Source organism: Homarus americanus, unplaced genomic scaffold, assembly GCF_018991925.1.
Source record: "Homarus americanus isolate GMGI-L3 unplaced genomic scaffold, GMGI_Hamer_2.0 scaffold7371, whole genome shotgun sequence".
In the NCBI taxonomy this organism is placed as follows: Eukaryota; Metazoa; Arthropoda; class Malacostraca; order Decapoda; family Nephropidae; genus Homarus; species Homarus americanus.
The window spans coordinates 27,812-50,260 of NW_024745059.1; the positions used below are offsets into that span (position 1 = coordinate 27,812).

At 39.7% G+C, this 22,449-nt stretch overlaps 1 protein-coding gene across 1 annotated transcript in view; it reads right to left on the minus strand.

Annotated features, from left to right (window-relative positions):
- LOC121878286 (sodium-coupled monocarboxylate transporter 2-like) overlaps positions 1–22,449 on the minus strand; it is a gene marked incomplete at its 5' end in the record, with an annotated part of 62,304 nt that overhangs the window by 11,183 nt on the left and 28,672 nt on the right. The window contains 3 exons of the mRNA XM_042384377.1: positions 1,208–1,455; positions 1,588–1,742; positions 13,387–13,505. Coding sequence (XP_042240311.1) covers positions 1,208–1,455; positions 1,588–1,742; positions 13,387–13,505 — 522 coding nt within the window. The remainder of the gene's footprint in view (positions 1–1,207; positions 1,456–1,587; positions 1,743–13,386; positions 13,506–22,449) is intronic.

Genomic DNA, 22,449 nt, shown 5'->3' on the forward strand with positions numbered 1-22,449 from the left:
TTCATACCCACTATTTGCCACTCTACTGCTTTACTTTATTTCTAACTGGTATGTAACATATTTGCTTATTTTTGTGTATTTATCTTTGGTGTTAAGTTCTAAGTTACTGCTAATTTTTGCGTCTTTGCTCCGTGTAGTTATTTGTGGTAGGTTTTAACAATTAATAATTCCATGTTTTATGTTCAGTGTTTTTTTTTTTGCTATGTGTTTAATATAACCAAAGCTGTATTCAATTTTATTTGTCATGTTGAATTTTATACTGTTGTAAGTCATGTCTTCGGTCTGACTATGACAAGAGATATTGTCTAAACGTTACCCAACAAATGTTGTTGTTTATCCTTATGTTGGTGGTGGCATTCATCCTTCGTTTACGCTTCCCCCGAGGAGAGTCAAATAATTCAGTTATACTAGTCATGTTTTTTGATCTGACAGGTGGGTACTTGTAAGCCCGGACCTACGGCCTAGAAAACAGTGCGTTAATGTTCGAAATAAGGCAAACACAGTATTGGGTTTTATATCTAGAAGTGTAAGTAATAAGAGTGCAGAGGTCTTATTGCAACTATATCTTGCGCTAGTCAGGCCGCACCTCGATTATGCGGCTCAGTTCTGGTGCCCTTATTATAGAATGGATATCACTTCACTAGAGTCAGTGCAGCGAAGAATGACGAAAATGATTCCGGGACTTAGAAACCTTCCATATCAGGATAGGTTAAAGAAACTTAACTTGCATTCCCTAGAAAGACGAAGAGTGCGGGGATTTAAGTTGGATAAGTTTAGGTTTAGGAGGGAGATAGGAAGGAACAAATAGGGTGGTGGACGAGTGAAACAAGTTTAGCAACTTTGTAGTAAGTGCTGGAAATCTGGAAAGTTTCAAAAGGAGGCTAGATTGATTCATGGATGATAGAGAGTGGTAGTAACTCTCGACAGGAGCTGCCATGCACAGGCCAACCGGCCTATTGCAGACTCCTTATTTTCTTATGTTTTTATGTTCTTATAACCTAAACGTCCATTATTCAACATTAAACCGCTAATAAATGCCTTACACTATGTCCTGTGTGAATTCCTTTGTCACCGATTTAAAGTTTGACACATTACTGCTTCATGGTGTGTATAGTTAGATCGTGAAACAGATGTAGTAAATGGACCAAAACATCAGACATACAGCTTGACAAGTAAGTAAAACCAATTAGAGTTTGGTGGTACTGACCCATCGACAGCTGTGGTGTTGGCCGGCACAGCATCAGGCAGAGCGGTGGTCGTCAACGTAGTATCAGCAAGACGAATGGTAGTGTTGACGAGGCCGGTGACGGTGGCGTTAAGGAAGAGGGCAAGGTTCTCCGGGCAGCCCTCAGTAGACAGTGGCAGGCGGGGAGGCGACCCCCCTCCTCGCACAAATTTACCAATAACTACCCAAACACTGAAGATGAACGACAGTACGAACCCCACCACAGCTCCCTGTGATGATGGGAAGCAGCATTATTTACCAACAGATACCGTCATTAGATATCGCTATATAAAACAGCTCTACTTTTATCACATGGTTCTTATGGTATGACTCAAAAGATCAACTCTCCAGTCTTGTTTTACCTTTGCATTGACCCACGGTGCACAGACGCCTGTAAAAAATAGACCACTAAGTGGGCCTCCCACGGCAGACTGGAAGATGTTGGCAACGTGGAAGATGCTACCCAGCTTCTCCACCATTAGCCCCATACATATGGCTGCCACACCAGCCATCACAGCTGCAAATTTAAAGTGAATATTACTCCAAACATTATTTCTGCATACTTGGATACAGTCACCTTTGATATTGATGTTGATATTGAAGCAGTTTGTTTATTTAGCCAGCAGAATACTTATACAGAATGGACAATAATAACAATATTGACATGGCTGAGCCTGTTGAGAACCTGAGTTCTCATAGTGGCACCTCATATATACTGTACAGTACAGTTCAGTATATTTATCTCGAGGAATTATTGTATAACATTTAGTATCATCTGGTATTATTTGATCTTTATTTTTTACATTTATCTTATAAGTAAATTCATATTTTGCAGTGGAGTTGATATACAGTAATCTGATAAGGGAGGGAAACAAGACAACATAAGATAAGCAAATAGACAAACTGAAGCCTAATAAGTCACCTGGTCCCGATGAGATATTTGCCAGAGTATTAAAGGAATGTAAGGATGAGCTTAGTATGCCCTTAGCAAAGTTGTTTAACATGTCATTAAAAACAGGTGTCGTACCAAAATCCTGGAGGATAGCGAATGCAATACCGATTTTCAAGAAGGGGGATAGATCACTATCCTCTAACTACCGCCCAATCAGTCTAACATCAATAGTAGGTAAATTACTAGAATCAATTATTTCAAACTCTATTCGAAACCACCTGGAGAAGCACAAGTTGATCAATGATTCCCAACATGGCTTCACAAGCGGGCGTTAATGTCAAACTAATCTATTAACATTCTTTTCATCAGTTTTCGAATCGGTGGACGAGGGGCACAATTATGATGTGGTATATCTCGACTTTAGCAAAGCCTTCGACAGAGTCCCCCACGAAAGACTAATTAGAAAGGTAGAAGCACATGGCATCAAAGGTAATATCCTTAAATGGGTTAGGGCGTTGTTACAGGACAGGAAACAGCGAGTGAGCATAAACGGCACTAAATCACATTGGAGCAACGTCACTAGTGGAGTTCCCCAAGGCTCAGTACTTGGACCATTATTATTTATTATATACATAAACGACATAGATATCGGCATAGACAGCAACATAAGTAAATTTGCTGATGACACTAAAATAGGACGTGTAATTAAATCTGGCGAGGACTCTGCAAAACTACAGGAAGATCTAAACAAATTTTTCGAATGGTCGGAAAAATGGTAGATGAAATTCAATGTGGACAAATGTAAAGTACTCAGTATAGGAGATGTAAACAGGGAAACCAGTTACCAGATGAACAACGATGCCATTGTGGAATCCGACTGCGAGAGAGATTTAGGAGTAATGATAAGTAGGAATCTTAAGCCAAGTAAACAATGTGTTTTTGCTCATAACAAGGCTAATAAAGTACTTAGGTTCATACAAAGGAGTGTTAGTTACAAGACTAGCAAGGTCATCTTAAAAATATATCTAGCGCTTGTGAGACCTCTCCTGGATTAAGCAATACAGTTCTGGTCACCGTATTACAGAATGGATATAGAATCATTGGAAATAATCCAGAGGAGAATGACAAGACTAATCCCGGGCATTAGGAACCTTGAATACAGAGACAGGTTAAAGCATCTTAATTTGCACTCCCTCGAGAGACGTAGAGTGAGGGGCGACATGATAGAGGTGTATAAATGGAAAGCAGGGCTAAACAAAGGAGACATTACAAAGGTACTCAAACTATCCAACCAGGAGAGAATTCGTATCAATGATTTGAAATTAGACAAATTTAGATTTCGGCGTGAACTAGGTAAACACTGGTTTGGAAACAGAGTAGTGGATGAATGGAACAAGTTACCAAATATCATCATTAACTCGAATACGCTGGATTGCTTCAAACATAAGTTGGATGCTTATATGAGCAATAGGGGTTGGGTATAAACGGGATTGCCCAGTATGGGTCAATAGGCCAGCTGCAGTTTCCTCCATTTTTATGTTCTTAAGATGAAACAAGGGGACAGGCACAGTCAGGATCATGTCTTCACGGGATATATATATATATATATATATATATATATATATATATATATATATATATATATATATATATATATATATATATATATATATATATATATATATATATATATATATATATATATATATATATATATATATATATATATATATATATATATATATATATATATATATATATATATATATATATATATAATATATATATATAATATATATATACATATACATATAAATATATATATATATATATATATATATATATATATATATATATATATATATATATATATATATATATATATATATATATATATATATATATATATAGTATGTTATCATGTAATCATTATATTTAGTCTGTACTCATGAAGATGTGAATTTAACTTCGTATCAGCATATATCTTCATATGATTTATATATATATATATATATATATATATATATATATATATATATATATATATATATATATATATATATATATATATATATATATATATTTATATTTATATATTTATATATATATATTTATATATATATATATATATATATATATATATATATATATATATATATATATATATATATATATATATATATATATATATATATATATATTTATATTATATATATATATATATATATATATATATATATATATATATATATATATATATATATATATATATATATATATACATATATATATATATATATATGTAATATTCAGAAATTTCAGTGTAATTTCAAACGCCGCGCCATTGGCGATACTGAGTTTTCAAGGTCGTCTGAGGGAAGAGAGCTCTCCCCGCACATAGTGAGAGGTTGTGGAACTAGGCCTATATGAGATTAAATGTAATTTGCCGAATTAATAATGATGCGATTCATGAAGTTAAGGGACTATTATTGAATTTGAAATTATTATAGATCGTTTATCAGTCTGAATAATGTTACAGGTGTCCCAAGGAGTTATTAGTTAGGCGGAAAATATGTCACGTAGGCCTAAGCTAACGCCTTGAGAGGACACGAGGCTGGCTAGCTCTCAGTAACGCGAAAGCATTCGGACCAACAAGATTTCCCTGCGCGTCCGTCACAGAAATAGTCACGTGGCCTAGTCACCTGTGTTGGGTTGTTGCAGTATAACAAGTAAGTCTCATTCGATCTCAGACAGGGTTTAGATAGGGCAGTGATAAAGTTAACAAGAGCTAACAGTGAGTTCATTTCAGGGTTTCCGTCAGAACCCACTTGACTGCGAGAAATTGACTGCGAGAGTGATGACTGAGAGAGATTGACTGCCGTTTGAGACTGCTGTTGATGATTGAGGATTGGCGATTGTCGCCGTTGGAACGATCAGTGTAGGCTTGTCACTGGTTAGGTGAGTAGCAAAGGATCTCTTGAGTGAACGAGTGCTCCCGACAACTAAAACGACACGGGACCAGCATCAGCATTGGGTGATCAGTTCTTATCACGTGGGTGCACAACACCACGTGCACTCGGTCAGCTAGAAGTATTACCTACTGGCCATGGTCACCTGCGGGCGTTCTCTCTTCCCGCCCATGGACGCACTAAGAGTACACTGAGGCTATCTAAGTAATTAACTGGTCACACATTGAGACCAGGAGTCTAGGGGATTCCTAGAGGAACATTTTATCTCCCTTATTACGGGTGTATGTTGAGTTGGGTGGAGCATGGTTCACGGGTATTGGTGGACCCAGTAACATCTCAATAATAATGACAATATTTGTGTGTGTAGTTAATACCATTTTTCAGTTACTGATATTACCTTGACGTGTGTAGTAATAGTTCCTAAATGATTTTGATAGTATTGTTTTTTGAATGTTTGTGTCACTAAGTGGAACCAGAGTGATACTGTGATTTAATTCCTTTTATGCATCTAATTTTTCTTTATAATTCCGATCTCAGGTATAACCTTTGTTCCCCAGAGTAGTGTTTAAGTTAGGTTAGGAGGTGTGTATCTGTTGGGGTGATATAATTTTGTTGAGCGCCCTGAAGGCCTATTCAGGGTGGAGTTAATAAACTCTGATTTTTATACCATTTTCTCAGTGCTGGATATAATTTTGGTGAGTGCCCTTAAGGCCTATTCCTTGTAGAGTTATTAATTTCTTATTTTTTAATACCATTTTCTCAGTGATTGATATTTTGTTGAAAGCACTTAAGGCCTGGTTCATGTGTGCAAGCAACATTTCTTAATACTTTAAACTTATTATCCTCTAATGAGGCATTGCCTGAGTTTCTAATAATTTCAACATCATGTATAACTTTTATTCCCCAGAGTAGTATTTTAAGTTCAGGTTAAGAAGTGCGCATATTGGTGTACCACTATTAGATTGTGTTTGTAGTGTTGGAGGGAATATAAGTGTATAAATTAGACCGTGTGTCTCATTCATCCCAGTCACAGACGTTATCCTTCCACGGGTCATGGATAATTCATTTTGTTTAGTAAATTTAAGTGCTCTTGTGCTGGTTCGGGATTTCTCACTAAGGGGCGTTTCCACTGCAATTACCATCTAATAATCTTTAATAAACCCCAAGTCAAGTGAGAAATTAAAGTCCAGTAATTCCGCCCGGTTACAAATGGTAGCAGAGCGTAGTTATTTTTATTTCGTGACTGATAGTTCTGTGGTTGGGGTAATGGACGTAATCATGGAGTGGATGGAAACGGTAGAGTGTGTGACCCCAGCTCTACTCATGCTCGCCGTGGGAATGGGTTTGTTGTGGTTGACGGTGCGGGGTTACTCGGAGAAAAGAAGAGACAGCCCGGGTTTGGTACAGTTGAGAGAAGAGTTCGTGGAACGTATTGGGAAGCTAGAGGGGAAAATCCGGGGAGAGTACCAGGAACGATTGGAATAGTTAAAAGGGAAGATCAATGGGGAATGTCAGGCATGGGCGAACCAAATCAGGGGGGAGTATGGAGTATATGTACAACAGTTAAGGGGGGAGCACCACACACAATTGCAACAATTAGAGAAGGAACATCAACAACACCTAGCTCAGTTGAGGGATGCACTAGATAGGGTAAAGACACACTATCAAATACAGCACGATGAGACAATGTGGGAGATGAGGAGACACAATAGTAGAGAGGGAACTAGTCTCGGGGCTGGGTTGACCATGTCTAAGTTCGACGGTAGGCCAGGAGTAGAGGTAGGGAAGTGGTTAAGAGAGGTTGACCGAACCCTCAAGTTGCTAGACGGAGACGAAGTCAGTCGAATCCAATTCATATTAAGGCATCTTGCTGGACCTGCGGCAGATCGCGTATACAATGCACGCAGAGACTGGGAAACCGTAGACGAATTAAGTTGTTATTTGAAGCAGCAATACGGCGGGCAGACGGCCACGTACGACGCCATTCAGAAGGTGATGAATCGGAAATAACGGAGCAATGAAACGCTTCTTGAATATTATGATGCTATACTCGATTTAAACGATGAGTTGAACCACCATGAACATAAATATGATAAGGCCCTGTTGGGAGATGCAATCACTCGGGGGCTCAAGGAGGACCAAAGCCGTATGTGGTTATTGGAGGAGATCCAGAAGTATCCTCACCGTAGTCTAGATGAGTGGATCACGGGGCTGAGAGAGGCGGAACAAAAACGAGCGGCTTTGAGGGAGGTACCGCTGACTAAGGGAAGAGAGAACGAACCGCAGGCTGGGGGCTCGATTCTCCCGATGTGCTATGCGTGTGGACAAGAAGGCCACCTCAGTTTCAATTGCACGAACAGGTCCGGACCAGGAGAGAGTGTCCCAAGGGGATAAGTGGCCAATGGCCAGTATCGAGTTGGAAATAACAATTGGAACTGACGGTCGGGAAATGGTCAAGGCCAGGCAGTCCCCGCCAACCGTTCCTGGCTTAACCAATAGATTCCACCGGCGATGTTATGAACCAAGAGAGAGCGGACCCGTGGTCAAGCGTGTCCGCATGACAAATTTAATCACGACAGAAGGTACCTTAAGGCTGAAAGCAGAGTGTCCTAAGGTTTCGGTGCTGGTAGCGGGTCGTGAAATGTGGGGTTTAGCAGATACTGGGGCAGAAGTGTCGTTAATTGATGAACTTTTCTACCGTCGGGAGCTGGAGCCTGCAGGCATGGTGTTACAGCCCACTCGAATATGGGTAAAAGGGGCGTCAGGGTTTCCAGTGCCGTGTGTGGGGTGTATTCGGGTCACTTTGGTTTTATGTGGGGTGGAAGTCACTGATGTGGGGCTGTTGGTTTGTCCAGGGATTGAGACCCAGGGTAAGGGGCAATCGCATGTTGGGTTGTTGGGGATGAATGTGCTGGGGGAGGTTGCGGAGATTTGGCCGCACATGTATCACTTGTGCAGGGAAGCCAGGAGCACCGCTCAGTGGGAAAATTGCTTGCATGAGGTTAGGCAGTTATGTGCAATAGAGGCCATCAGCCTGGGGTATTGTACGACGGAGAGGAAGAAAAGCCCAACCATTCCTCCCCTGAGTACTCGGTTGCTGTCAGTATGTGTTCCCTCATTAAGCCAGGTAGCTAACAAAGAAGTAGTGATTGAACCTCTAACAATGGAGGATGCCTGAGGGTGTGATAGTGTTGCCGACAGCTGTAAGAGTGATGAGAGGCATGACCCAGGTGTTGGTGGCAAATCTGTCTGATCGTCGTAAGAACTTGAGGGGCAATTGGCGGATTGGGAAAGTGGCTTCTGGGACGGAAGTCGAGGCAGACATCAGTGAGGAGGTGTATGTGAGGACAGTTCAACCGGATGCCCGTACGGAGGTCAAAGTGCACACGGAGAAAATGAATGAGGAACAAGAGCGTGCAGTTAGGGGTTTAATAGAGGAGTTTAGTGATATTTTTGAAGGGGAAGGCCAGCCCATAGGAAAGGCTATTGGGGTTCAGCATGAGATCCCAGTGACTACAGACAGGCCAGTTAGGGTGCCATACCGGAGGATCCCTCCAAACCAGGTACGAGAGGTGAAGCAGCACATTAGCCAGCTGTTAGATCAGGGAGTAATTCAGCTTAGTGAGAGTCCGTACTCTGCCGCCATTGTAGTAGTGAGTAAAAAGGACGGGACGCTGAGGTTGTGCATTGACTATCGTGACGTAAATAAGGTCACGGTACGCGATGCGTTTCCTCTGCCGAGGATAATTGAAACTCTAGAATCTCTGACGGGGGCCCAGTTTTTCTCAACGTTTGATCTGGCAGCAGGATATCACCAGATCGAAGTAAAACCTTCAGACCGTCCAAAGACTGCCTTCAGCACAAGCTTCGGACACTTTGAGTACAGGCGACTGCCTATGGGATTGTCAAATATTCCGGGAACCTTTCAGAGATACATGGAGCGGATTTTAGATGATAAGATTTCTCCTCGTTGCTTTTATACCTTGATGATGTGATGGTGTTTTCAAGTACAATAGATCAGCATATAGTCAGATTGAGGGAATTATTTTGCAGGATGAGGGAGAATAACTTAAGATTTAAACATAAAAAGTGTGAAATAATAGCTTCCAAAGTAAGTTATTTAGGATATCAGGTGTCAGCTGAAGGCATCACAGCTGATCCTGAGAAAATTAGGGTAGTAAGAGATTGGCCAGTCCCAAAGACGGTGAAAGATGTGCGGTCTTTTGTAGGGTTCACATCATATTATAGGAAATTTGTTAAAGGATTTGCCCAAATAGCTGCTCCACTGCATGCGTTGATGCATGGGAATTCTAAGGATCGGGTAGATAGTGAGTGGGGAGAGGAACAGCAGCAGGCTTTTGAGAAACTGAAAGACAGGGTGACGCAGACACCGGTGTTGGCTAGCCCAGATTTCACTCAGGAGTTTATATTAGAGACAGATGCAAGTTTTAGTGGGCTAGGTGCGGTGCTGTCCCAGCGGAAGGATGGCAGGTTGCATCCGGTGTGCTATGCAAGTCGGGGCTTGAGGAAATCAGAACATAACATGAACAACTATAGTTCTCGTAAGTTAGAGATGTTAGCACTCAAATGAGCAGTAGTGGATAAATTCAGGGATTATTTGGCGGGGAAACACTTCACGGTCTATACAGATAACAACCCACTCAGTCACCGAGAGAAGGCTAAGCTAGGTGCCGTGGAAAGTAGGTGGCATGCGGATCTCGAGCGGTTTAACTTTACTATAGAGTACAAGCCGGGGAAAAACAACATTGTGGCGGATACTCTATCTAGAATCCCGATGGAACACGAGGAAGATAGCGAAAAAGAGTATACAGCTATGCATGTAGTAGAGGAGAACGGGGCAGGAAGGAAGGAACTGTGGACGATGGATGGGCTGCGTAAGGAGCAAGAAGGCATGGACTATATGACAAAACTGCGAAGATGGTTTGCGGGAGAGCTGCCGGAGGACGAGGTACAGGTAGAGCTGCCGGAGGACGAGGTACAGGTAGAGCTGCCGGAGGACGAGGTACAGGTAGAGCTCCAAAATGATGACTTCCGCAAGATGTACCGAGCTAGGAAATCCCTGATCGTAAGAGAAGAGGTTGCCTGGCATAGAAGACCCGAAGGGAAGAATCTATGGAGGGAGGGGCCAGTGTTATCTCGAAACTTGCAGGAGGCTTTGACTAGAGCCTGCCACGACGAGTTTGGGCATCAGGGGTGAGATCGCACTCTGTCGCTGGTGCAGGAGCGAGGTTTCTGGCCAGGCATGGGAGAAACAGTGCGAGACTACATAGCCAGCTGCGAGAGGTGTGGAATAGCAAACAATGAAGTGCTGAAACTCCAGCTTCATTTAGGGACGATTGAAGCTGCCAAACCATTAGAGACACTGGCCGCAGATTTCACCTTGCTGGACAAGCGGCAAGGATTGGAGAGTGTCCTGATAATGGTTGATATATACAGTCGTTACACTTGGGCCTTTCCCACCAAAGACCAGAAAGTCTCGACGATTGCAAAGATCCTGGGGAATCGGATCTTCCTGGCAGTGGGTGCCCCTGAGCGACTGTTGACCGATCAGGGAAGAAATTTTGGCTGTGTATTGGTCCGACAAACTTGTGCCACCTTTGGGGTGAAGAAAATAAGGACGTCAGCATATCACCCACAGGGAAATGGTATGGTGGAACGGTTCAATCGAACCCTGCACGGTCTGCTGGCCACCCTCGAGGAAGAGGAAAAGAATAGGTGGCCAGAGCATCTGCAGGCAGTGTCTCATTCATCCCAGTCACAGACGCTATATATGAGACACACGGTAAAATTTAGACACTTATATTCCCTCCAACACTACAAACACAATTAAATAGTGGTACACCAATATGTTCACTTCTTTACCTGAACTTAAAATACTACTCTGGGGAATAAAAGTTATACATGATGTTGAAATTATTAGAAACTCAGGCAATGCTTCATTTGAGGATAATAAGTTTAAAGTATTAAGAAATGTTGCTTGCACACATGAACCAGGCCTTAAGGGCTTTCAACAAAATATCAATCACTGAGAAAATGGTATTAAAAAAATAAGAAATTAATAACTCTACAAGGAATAGGCCTTAAGGGCACTCACCAAAATTATATCCAGCACTGAGAAAATGGTATAAAAATCAGAGCTTATTAACTCCACCCTGAATAGGCCTACACTGATCGGTCCAACAGCGACAATCGCCAATCCTCAATCATCAACGGCAGTCTCAAATGGCAGTCAATCTCTCGCAGTCATCACTCTCGCAGTCAATTTCTTGCAGTCAAGTGGGTTCTGATGGAAACCCTGAATTGAACTCACTGTTAGCTCTTGTTAAATTTATCACTGCCCTATCTAAACCCTGTCTGAGATCGAATGAGACTTACAATGTTATACTGCAATAGCGCAACACAGGTGACTAGGCCACGTGACTATTTCTGTGACGGACGCGCAGGGACGTCTTGTTGGTCCGAATGCTTCCATGTGACTGAGAGCTAGCCCGCCTCGTGTCCTCTCAAGGCGTTAGCTTAGGCCTACGTGACATATTTTCCGCCTAACTAATAACTCCTTGGGACACCCGTAGCATTATTCAGACTGATAAACGATCTATAATAATTTCAAATTCAATAATAGTCCCTTAACTTCATGAATCGCATCATTATTAATTCGGGAAATTACATTTAATCTCATATAGGCCTAGTTGCACAACCTCTCACTATGTACGGGGAGCGCTCTCTTCCCTCAGACGACCTTGAAAACTCAGTATCGCCAATGGCGCGGCGTTTGAAATTACACTGAAATTTCTGAATATTACATATATATATATATATATATTTATATATATATATATATATATATATATATATATATATATATATATATATATATATATATATATATATATATACCGCACTGTTTATTGACTCTACTTTGAATGGCTTGTATGTGGTTTCTCCAGTTAAGTTTCTCATCAACAATAACTCCGAGGAATTTAGTATTTTGTTCGCGTTTGAAGACTGTATTACCCAAGGTACAGGGGGTCCAGGTCTGAGGGTAAGTTTTTTCCTTCTGTGAAAGATCGTGTAGTGGGTTTTGTTGAGGTTTAAGGTCAGTTTATTACGTGTTACCCAGGTCTTGACTTTAGTCAATTTAGTGTTCATAGTTCTCATCAAGGAATGGAGGTCTGATTGATTGGCATAGTGGTCACTATCGTCTGCAAATAATTCGTATTTTACGAATGAGCTTGCGTGGACTCCAGTTTGTTTGTTTACAAGAACAGTACTGGGCCGAGAATGTAGCCTTGCAAGACACCATACAAAATGCCATACAAAATAGGTGAGGAGTGAGATTGACGAGTGTTATGGCAGACATACTGCTCTTGTTAGACAGATACGAGTAAAACAACTGTGGGATTAGCCATAATGCCGGATGTTCAAGCTTTAACATGAGGATGGTATGTCGTCAGTATCAAACCCTTTGAGAGGTCCAGGAATATTCCGACTGTGAACTGACTGTCATCAAAGGAGTTCAAGATGTCATTCGTAAAGAACAGGCACTGTCAGTTTACCTTTTTGTTCTAAATCCAAGCTTAGAATCTGTAAGGATGTTGCTGTCACTACATAAGGAGGACTGGTATGGGGCGGGAATTCTTTAAAGATCTTTATCACCAGATTTTTTTTTTATGCTGGATGAAATTTAGCAATTTACAGTTTATCAAGAAAGACACCACTAGTGATGGAGGAGTTACAAATGTGTAGGAGAACAGGGGCTACTTTTATATTGGTTCTCATTGGTATATTGTCGTCACCTGCTGCTGCATCTTTGGACATTTTTATGATGGTCAATAATGTATTTTCCGTAACAGAGGACAATAACAACCCATTTTGCTGTCCGTTTTGCAGGTTGGCTCTAAATTCCTCATGGTGATCAGAGATGTTCTCTGCAAGAATTCTGTCTGATCCTCTCTAAACTGTCATTCTTATCCTCTATAAACTGTCTGAATGCCAAAGTAGTTACTAAGAGACAATCGAGGGAAGTTTGATTAGATTTTTTGAGCCATAAAAGCCCAACCAGATTCGTATTAAAAAAAAATTAACAAAAACATTCCAGTTTTTATAACGAGGTGTCGTATGAAACAAAGTTTTCATATCCTTCAGGTTAAGGTGTACCACGTTGCTGAATCCTAAAAAAAAACACTAATTAGATGAAGTTGAGCAAAATATAAAGGACAGTAGAGTAGAAAGATTAAATTAAACACGGATATGATAAAGGAGGAAGAGGCAGTCCTTACACAGAATCTTAACGACGTTAGTGGCGCCGACATCACTCAGTCTGCTGAAGTAGGGCCGCTTCTTCAAGAAGTCCTCCCAGACGACACACGCGAATGAGTTACCGCATGACGACAGTGTACTGGTGGTGGATAGAACAGTGTTCAGGTAAGGGAATTTGCCATTACTATTGGAATCAGCATATTTGTTTGTGACTTTTCCTCAGGAACATTCCAATCACGTGCCCACCACATGGAAGAGTTGGTGAAGGGCCAAGACATGACTGGCCTAGAATACCCCATATGGCACATTACTTTAGGGTCAACATAATCGAGGTTTTAAAAGAATGTGCACCTAGGGAAGAGGTCAGTCCTCCACACACTATGCAGGAATCAGAAGTTCCCCTTAGGAGCCAGCAAGATGTTGATAGTACTAATTATTACAAGTCAAGTGATGTTTACTTTGCGTGTCTCTAACCCTTATAAACATTGTACATCAACCTAGTATAATATTATACAAAAAGAGAAAACTCATAATTTCATATAAACACAAGGCACAATCTGAAACACTGGAAATACTCATCTATATGTAAATATATATATATATATATATATATATATATATATATATATATATATATATATATATATATATATATATATATATATATATATATATATATATATATATATATATATATATATATATATATATATATATATATATATATGTTGATACAATTTAGTATTCTGTTATTTATTGATCCTCTCCTCATTGGGGGATGGTGGTAGTGAACATTTAAGTAGGAAACCATTCCCAGAGTTGCCATCAGTTGAGGACTATCACACAGTACTGTGCTAAACACTAGATCAGTGGTTCTCAACCTTGTTTGCCCCATGCACCCCTTTCACCATATGTCAGAATGTCATTCCCCCCTCCTTTCCAAGATTGTCTGCCTCAAAAAGTGCATTCCAAATAATATGCATATAATACTGAAAATCCTTTATTTTTTCCATATTAGTACATATACATTAACAATTTTACATGGATTATTTTTATAGTGGAGTTTTACAAATTAAATGCCAATTGAAAATGTTGATGGATTTATAAAACTTGAATAAAAGTAAAATAGTTTTTTTTTTTTTATAATGAATTACTTAACAGACCAAACTGAAGCATAATGCAATAAACAAAAAGTTCAATAGAATACCGGTACCAGGATATTGTAAATTTGTAATTAATTTTATTCGGATGAAGATTACAGTCAATGAGAAACCTGTGATTGTTTTTTCTTCGCCAATTCTGGGATACGCGGAGGAGTGCTTGAAAGGGCACAACGCAGGTCATTTTCTACCTCTAATCTACTACGTTACTTCGTTTTAATTTGCAACAGAGTTGAAAAGCCTGACTCACAAAGATATGTCGACACAAACGGAAGCAATGCACGGATAGCTCTTTCTACCACTTTTGGGTAGGAATCGCACATCAAGGACAAAATTCTGTGATTGATTTCTCATCGAATATATCTCGTGCTCCCGAATCAGTTTCCCTGAAAACCTGAATTCCCCCCCCTGGGGCGAATTCCCCCCTGGTTGAGAACCCCTGCACTAGATCATGCTCAACTCACTTAAAAGCACGGCATGCTAAGTTACGACGAAGGTGGCAGCAGTGGGATAATATCACCAAATAGTGCTAAACAGTGTGATGAATTGAAGTGGCTTGGCGACTAAGATTTTATAATATTTTCTGTGTTTCATATTTATATCTTGTGGCCTAAACACTGCATTAGTTTGAGGGTCAACTCTAAGACACTACACAGATCGATAGGCTGAGGTTTGCTTTATTATTATGGTAATTCAATGATTTAATGCAATAGTTTTTTCAAAATGGGTAATTTTGTTTATTGATTAAATTATTCCAATAATTTAGAAAACAGTATTTAGAACCTTAACTTCCAGTGACCAAATAGGTTATGTGTGTATGAGGTAGTAAATGCATCATAAATATATAGTGAATATAATGTTGTATGATTTACAGATATTCCCATGTGAGAGTCTAAGTGTTCATTGTTGGGCTGCTGAAATCTGATGCGGTCTACACACCGAGAACTAGAACATCACGGACTAAAAACAGAATATTATTATTTATACTTCCATGACTTAACGTTTCTAATCAATATACTTGTATCTATCATAATTATGATTGCCTTCATCATCGTAACTTCCTTGTACCGAGTTATCATCATCGTCATTATTATCATCATCATCACATCCACTTATAAAGTTCACTTGTTCATATTCTTGGTTCTCAGTGCCACAGCAGCTACATAAATAAGGGCAGTTCAGACCAGTTTTGACACATCTACATTTGACCAGATGAATTATATCATCAGGTGGTGGCAACTGATTGATCATAACAGTAAATCGTGTATGTTCTTCCAGTTTTCATCCGTACCAATGAGGTGACGGGAGTTAAGGATTGGGTACCTTATCGTTATTAGGAATAGTGGTACAATCATGCAAATGATCATACAACCATGGTATGAATATTCAATATGGGTTATATATCAAATCTATCTTATTGGACATTAAAAATTCCAAGATGGAAGCCATTTTCCAAGATGGCTGCCAAATTTGCCTAACCAAAAGCATTTTTTACATAAAATGACTTATTATTGGTCAATCTGTGCACGTAAGGTGTCTAGTGTATGTTTTACAGCATACTGGAACACAATCTATATATATATATATATATATATATATATATATATATATATATATATATATATATATATATATATATATATATATATATATATATATATATATATATATATATATATATATATATATATATATATATATGTAATATTCAGAAATTTCAGAGTAATTTCGAATGCCCCGCCATTGGCAACACTGAGCGTTCAAGGTCATGGGAGGGAAGAGAGCGCTTCCTGCTCATAGAGAGAGATGGTGGAACTAGGCCTATATGATATTAAATGTAATTTACCCAATTAATAATGATGAGATTCATGAAGTTAAGGGACTATTATTGAATTTCAAATTATTATAGATCGTTTATCAGTCTGAATAATGTTACGGGTGTCCCAAGGAGTTATTAGTTAGGCGGAAAATATGTCACGTAGGCCTAAGCTAACGCCTTGAGAGGACGAGACGCTGGCTCTCTCTCAGTCACGGGGAGCAGTCAGACATACAAGACGTCCCTGCGCGTCCGTCTCAGAAATAGTCACGTGGCCTAGTCACCTGTGCTGCGCTATTGCAGTATAACAAGTAAGTCTCATTCGATCTCAGACAGGGTTAGATAGGGCAGTGGTAAAGTAAACTAGAGCTAACAGTGAGTTCATTTCAGGGTTTCCGTCAGAACCCACTTGACCGGAGTTGACCGCGAGAGATTGACTGCCGTCTGAGACTGCCGTTGATGATTGAGGGTGGCGATTGTCGCCATTGGACCGATCAGAGTAGGCTTGTCACTTTTTAGCGGGGTACCAAAGGATCTCTTGAGGGAATCTAGCCGTCTGGGTGCCCAGCTGACGTCGGGACGATCGTGGGTCAGCAGCTCTCCTCTACCTCGGCTCACAACACCACATGTCCCGAGCAGCTTAGTGAAACCCTCTTGCTAACGGGAAGCTAACGCTTCTTTCAGCTGTACAAGGTCTGATTGGCTCACTCCCTTCCGCTTTATGGACGCACTGGGAGTACACTGAGGCTATCTGACTAAATTAATGGTCACACACTGAGACCGGGAGTCTAGGACTCTAGGAGATACCTAGAGGAACATTTTATCTCCCGTATTACGGGTGTAGTTAATACCATTTCTCAGACTGATATTATCTTGACGTGTGTAGTTTAATATTTCTTAAATAAATTTGATAGTAGTGTTTTTTGAATGATTGTGTCATTAAGTGGAACCAGAGTGATACTGGGGTTTGATTCTTTTAATGCATCAAAATTTTCTCCATAATTCTGATCTCAGGTATAACCTTTGTTCCCCAGAGTAGTGTTTAAGTTAGGTTAGGAAGAGTGCATCTGTTGGGGTGATATAATTTTGTTGAGTGCCCTTAAGGCCTATTCATTGTAGAGTATTTAATTTCTTATTTTTAATACCATTTCCTAAATGACTGATATTATTTTGTGAAAGCCCTTAAGGCCTGTTTCATGTGTGCAAGCAACATTTCTTAATACTTCAAATTTATTGTTGCCTGATTTTCTAATAATTTCTATATCATGTATAACTTTTATTCCCCAGAGTAGTGTTTAAGTTCAAGTTAAGAGGTGCGCATATTGGTGTACCATTATTTGATTGTGTTTGTAGTCTTGGAGGGAATATAAGTGTCTAAATTTTACAGTGTGTCTCATTCATCCCAGTCACAGACGCTATCCTTCCACGGGTCACGGACAATTCATTTTGTTTAGTAGATTTAAGTGTTCTTGTGCTGGTTCGGGATTTTTCTCAAAGGGGCGCTTCCACTGCCATTACCATCTTATAATCTTTAATAAACCCCAAGTCAAGTGAGAAAATAAAGTCCAGTAAATTCCGACCGGTTACATATATATATATATATATATATATATATATATATATATATATATATATATATATATATATATATATATATATATATATATATATATATATATATATATATATATATATATATATATATATATATATATATATATATATATATATATATATATATATATATATATATATATATATATATATATATATATATATATATATATATATATATATATATAGGGTGTGTCATAGGAGGGAAGATCAGCTAAAACTAATGGCCCATCACTTTTTGGTAGATTTTAGTGTATATAAACAGAAAATAATTTCAGTTTCAATATTTTGCAACCTTTTGCTCGGTAAATTTTAGCGTGAAATTTATCGAAAATCTAACGTACAGCTGCATTAGTGCATTACAATTAAATAGTGAACATTGCTTTCTGACTTCATTCTTTAACAACCCAACTAACAATATTTTTTTCTGTTTCAGATTCTGATGCATTTATAAGTTGATAATATTTGCGATGGCTGCTTGTGTCAGGACGAGGAACCAAAAATCCAGCCATCTCAGTCACTATCTTGGGTCTGGGAGAGAGCTCCTGAAGTCGGAGTTGCCTACATTGAGAGATGCTTTGAGATACGGTGTTTTAATCAGGCAAATCAGTGAAAAGAACCAAAGAACTTACACAAACAAAGACATTGCCAGTGATATGACCAAAGCTGTCTTGGCGCAGTACACTCTGGCTAACGCTCAGTTCAAGCCTCCAGTCATAACAAGTCAGAAGAAGATTAGTGAGAGACTGCTAGCCAGTTGGGAAAAGGCAAGAGATATCTCTCTTGGGAGAGGAAAACTTGCAGTTAAGGACAACTTTGCCAAGCAACTGGACCAGTTATTTGACATAATTACTTGCAAGTGCCCAATTGTTCTCTGTCCTGAGTTTGGATGCGATCGTGACTGTAAATCCGAGGCCCACATCTCCTGTATTTGCAAGCGTGAACTGAAGATTCCTGGATCGAACTGGCATTTGTCAAAGCACAGAGAGAGAAGACTGGCAGTATAGGGGCTCTCATGATTTCTAGCCAAGATATTCCGGAGTCCAAGAGACAGGAGGCTGCCACAGAGAGACAGAAGAGGAGAAGAGTTGCCGGAGGAAAAGAGACTTGAGAAGGCCCAGGGTGAGGTAAAAAAGGCCGATGATTGGAGTCAAGCTGATTCAGAGTTTAATGACTTCCCCATGGCTGATCCGAGTGCTGACCAGGAGAATGGTGACTTTGTCCCTAACCCAGAAAATAATGATCCCAAACCTTCCAGGCATAAGATTCGAAATAGGAAAGATATCCCGAGCATAGCTCTGGCCAGCATGCGACACCACACTGGTCTCAGAGAAACTGCAGAGATAACAACAGCTGCCTGGATTGACGGTGGTTTGATAATACCTGATGATGTTCACCTGGTGATAGATCATAACAAAGTAAGGAGAGCTCAGGAGAAACTTGTCAGTAACCTAGAAGAGGAGTTTGATAAGGGATATGAGAAAATGGAATCAATTGGTTTGTTCTTGATGGGGGAGAAGGATGACACTCAAAGTGTTCACATGAAAGTTGGAGATTCTGACAAGTTGTTCCCTGCCATGGTGAAGGAGGTGAACACTACTCCTGCTGCAGTGAACCAGGAGGGAAGTATTTTGTGGCATTTCACTCCAGAGAAAGATGACATCAGAAACCAGCTGGAGATAGTGGCAGATAACATTGTGAACTGGCTTTCAGAGAGAGGAACGTAGACCAGACCCCTGCAGGCCATTGGAGGGGACAGCACCAACACGAACACAGGGTGGCAAGGGGGGGGGTCATACAGTGGATAGAGCGGAAGATTGGGAAGAAGCTGGTCTGGATTGTTTGTGACCTCCACACCAACGAGTTGCCACTCAGACATCTGATCCAGGAGCTGGATGGCAAGACTTTCAAACAACAGATGGTCTGGTCCTCTTGGCAAGATGCTGGACTCTGCCACTGAGTTAGAAATAAATCCGAGCTTTGAAAAAATCACAGTTGGCCCTCCACTCGTTGAGCTTGCACATACTGTCATTGACGACCCGTTGAGCACCGACCAGTACCATGGTTACATTCGCAGTGCCATCAAAACCGGGGTTATGCCTGACAGACTTGCTTACCTGCAGATAGGTCCAGTCTCTCATTCTAGGTGGCTCACAACGGCTCTCAGGTTCTGCAGAATTTGGGTCGCTCATCATAAACTGAAAGGGAACCAGCTTCACAACCTGAGACTTATTGTCTAATTCATCGTGAGTGTCTACTTGCCAAATTGGTTCAACACCAAGGTCAAGTCATCGTTCTCCGAAGGTCCGAGGCATGTTCTCTTCCAGGTTGAGCTCCTGAGGAGTCAGCCAAGGAAGGTTGTTCAGATTGTGGAGCAGACTGTGAGGAGATCTTCTCCTGGTATGCTCATCCTGAGGCAGTTCTGCAGACAATGCTCTGCAGTAAGGATGAGGAGGAGAGAAGAGTGGCAGTCAAAAAGATCTTGGATATGAGACTTATGAGAGGATCTGGGCATGACGAATCAGTTGGTGACGATTCCTTCAGGGTCACGAAGACTCCTGAAGTCAATCTAGGTGCCAAGACCCTCACTGATCTCATAGATCTAGATAACATCCAGGCTGGCAGTGAGCTCCCTCTTACCTGCAGCCTCACCAATGTTCAAGTCAGAGCTTTCCTGGACAGCCCCATGCATGTCCCTGCCTGGCCTTCGCACACCCAGAGTATAGAGCGTTGTGTACAGCAAGTGAGCGAGGCCAGCAGTCACGTGTACAGCCAGGAGAGGAGGGAAGGCTACATCCGAGCTCAGGTGGTCAGCAGGGAGGTGATGAGTAGAAACAGAAGCAAGAAAGACATGTTCTCTATGGTGTGCAGCAACACCGGGTCGTAGTAGTAAAACCGGTTTTTGTATTTGATGATTTTATTTTCTAAAGGAATATTAAATTTAATAAATGTGTCAAGATCATTCGTTTCACTATTCTGGATCATTTTCATCTTAATAAATTAACCTGATACATTTACTTTACTTTAAATAAGCTATTTAGTGGTGTTGGTAAAAGGGTGGGAATACTGAATTTTCATAAGATTTCCAGTTAAAATTTTCCTTGCAAAAAATGAAAATTTTTCAAATCTGAAGATATCACATGATTCTGCACATAGAACAACATCATTAATACCATGGGCCGATTTTTCAAACTAAAAAAAAAAATTGCCTCGCATGACACAATTCTAATATATATATATATATATATATATATATATATATATATATATATATATATATATATATATATATATATATATATATATATATATATATATATATATATATATATATATATATAACAAAGAAGTATGTCTGTATGTTTGTTTGTGTGTCTGTGTGTATGTTTGTCCGCACGAGAATCTCGGAAACTACTTTACCGATATGTAGTGATGATGGATGGTGTAATATGTAGTGATGATGGATGGTGTTATATGTAGTGATGATGGATGGTGTAATATGTAGTGATGATGGATGGTGTTATATGTAGTGATGATGGATGGTGTTATGTAGTGATGATGGATGGTGTTATATGTAGTGATGATGGATGGTGTTATATGTAGTGATGATGGATGGTGTTATATGTAGTGATGTGGTGGATGGTGTTATATGTAGTGATGATGGATGGTGTTATATGTTTATGTAGTGATGATGGATGGTGTTATATATAGTGATGATGGATGGTGTTATATGTAGTGATGATGGATGGTGTTATATGTTGTGATGATGATTGGTGTTATGTAGTGATGATGGATGGTGTTATATGTAGTGATGATGGATGGTGTTATATGTAGTGATGATGGATGGTGTTATATGTAGATGATGGATGGTGTTATATGTAGTGATGATGGATGGTGTTATATGTAGTGATGATGGATGGTGTTATATGTAAGATGATGGATGGTGTTATATAGTGATGATGGATGGTGTTATATGTAGTGATGATGGATGGTGTTATATGTAGTGATGATGGATGGTGTTATATGTAGTGATGATGGATGGTGTTATATGTAATGATGATGGACCGTGTTATATGTAGTGATGATGGATGGTGTTATATGTAGTGATGATGGATAGTGTTATATGTACTGATGATGGATGGTATTATATGTAGTGATGATGGATGGTGTTGTATGTAGTGATGATGGATGATGTTATATGTAGTGGTGATGGATGGTGTTATATGTAGTGATGATGGATGGTGTTATATGTAGTGATGATGGATGGTGTTATATGTAGCGATGATGGATGTGTTATATGTAGCGATGATGGATAGTGTTATATGTACTGATGATGGATGGCATTATATGTAGTGATGATGGATGGTGTTGTATGTAGTGATGATGGATGATGTTATATGTAGTGATGATGGGTGGTGTTATATGTAATGATGATGGATGGTGTTATATGTAGTGATGATGGATGGTGTTATATGTAGTGATGATGGATGGTG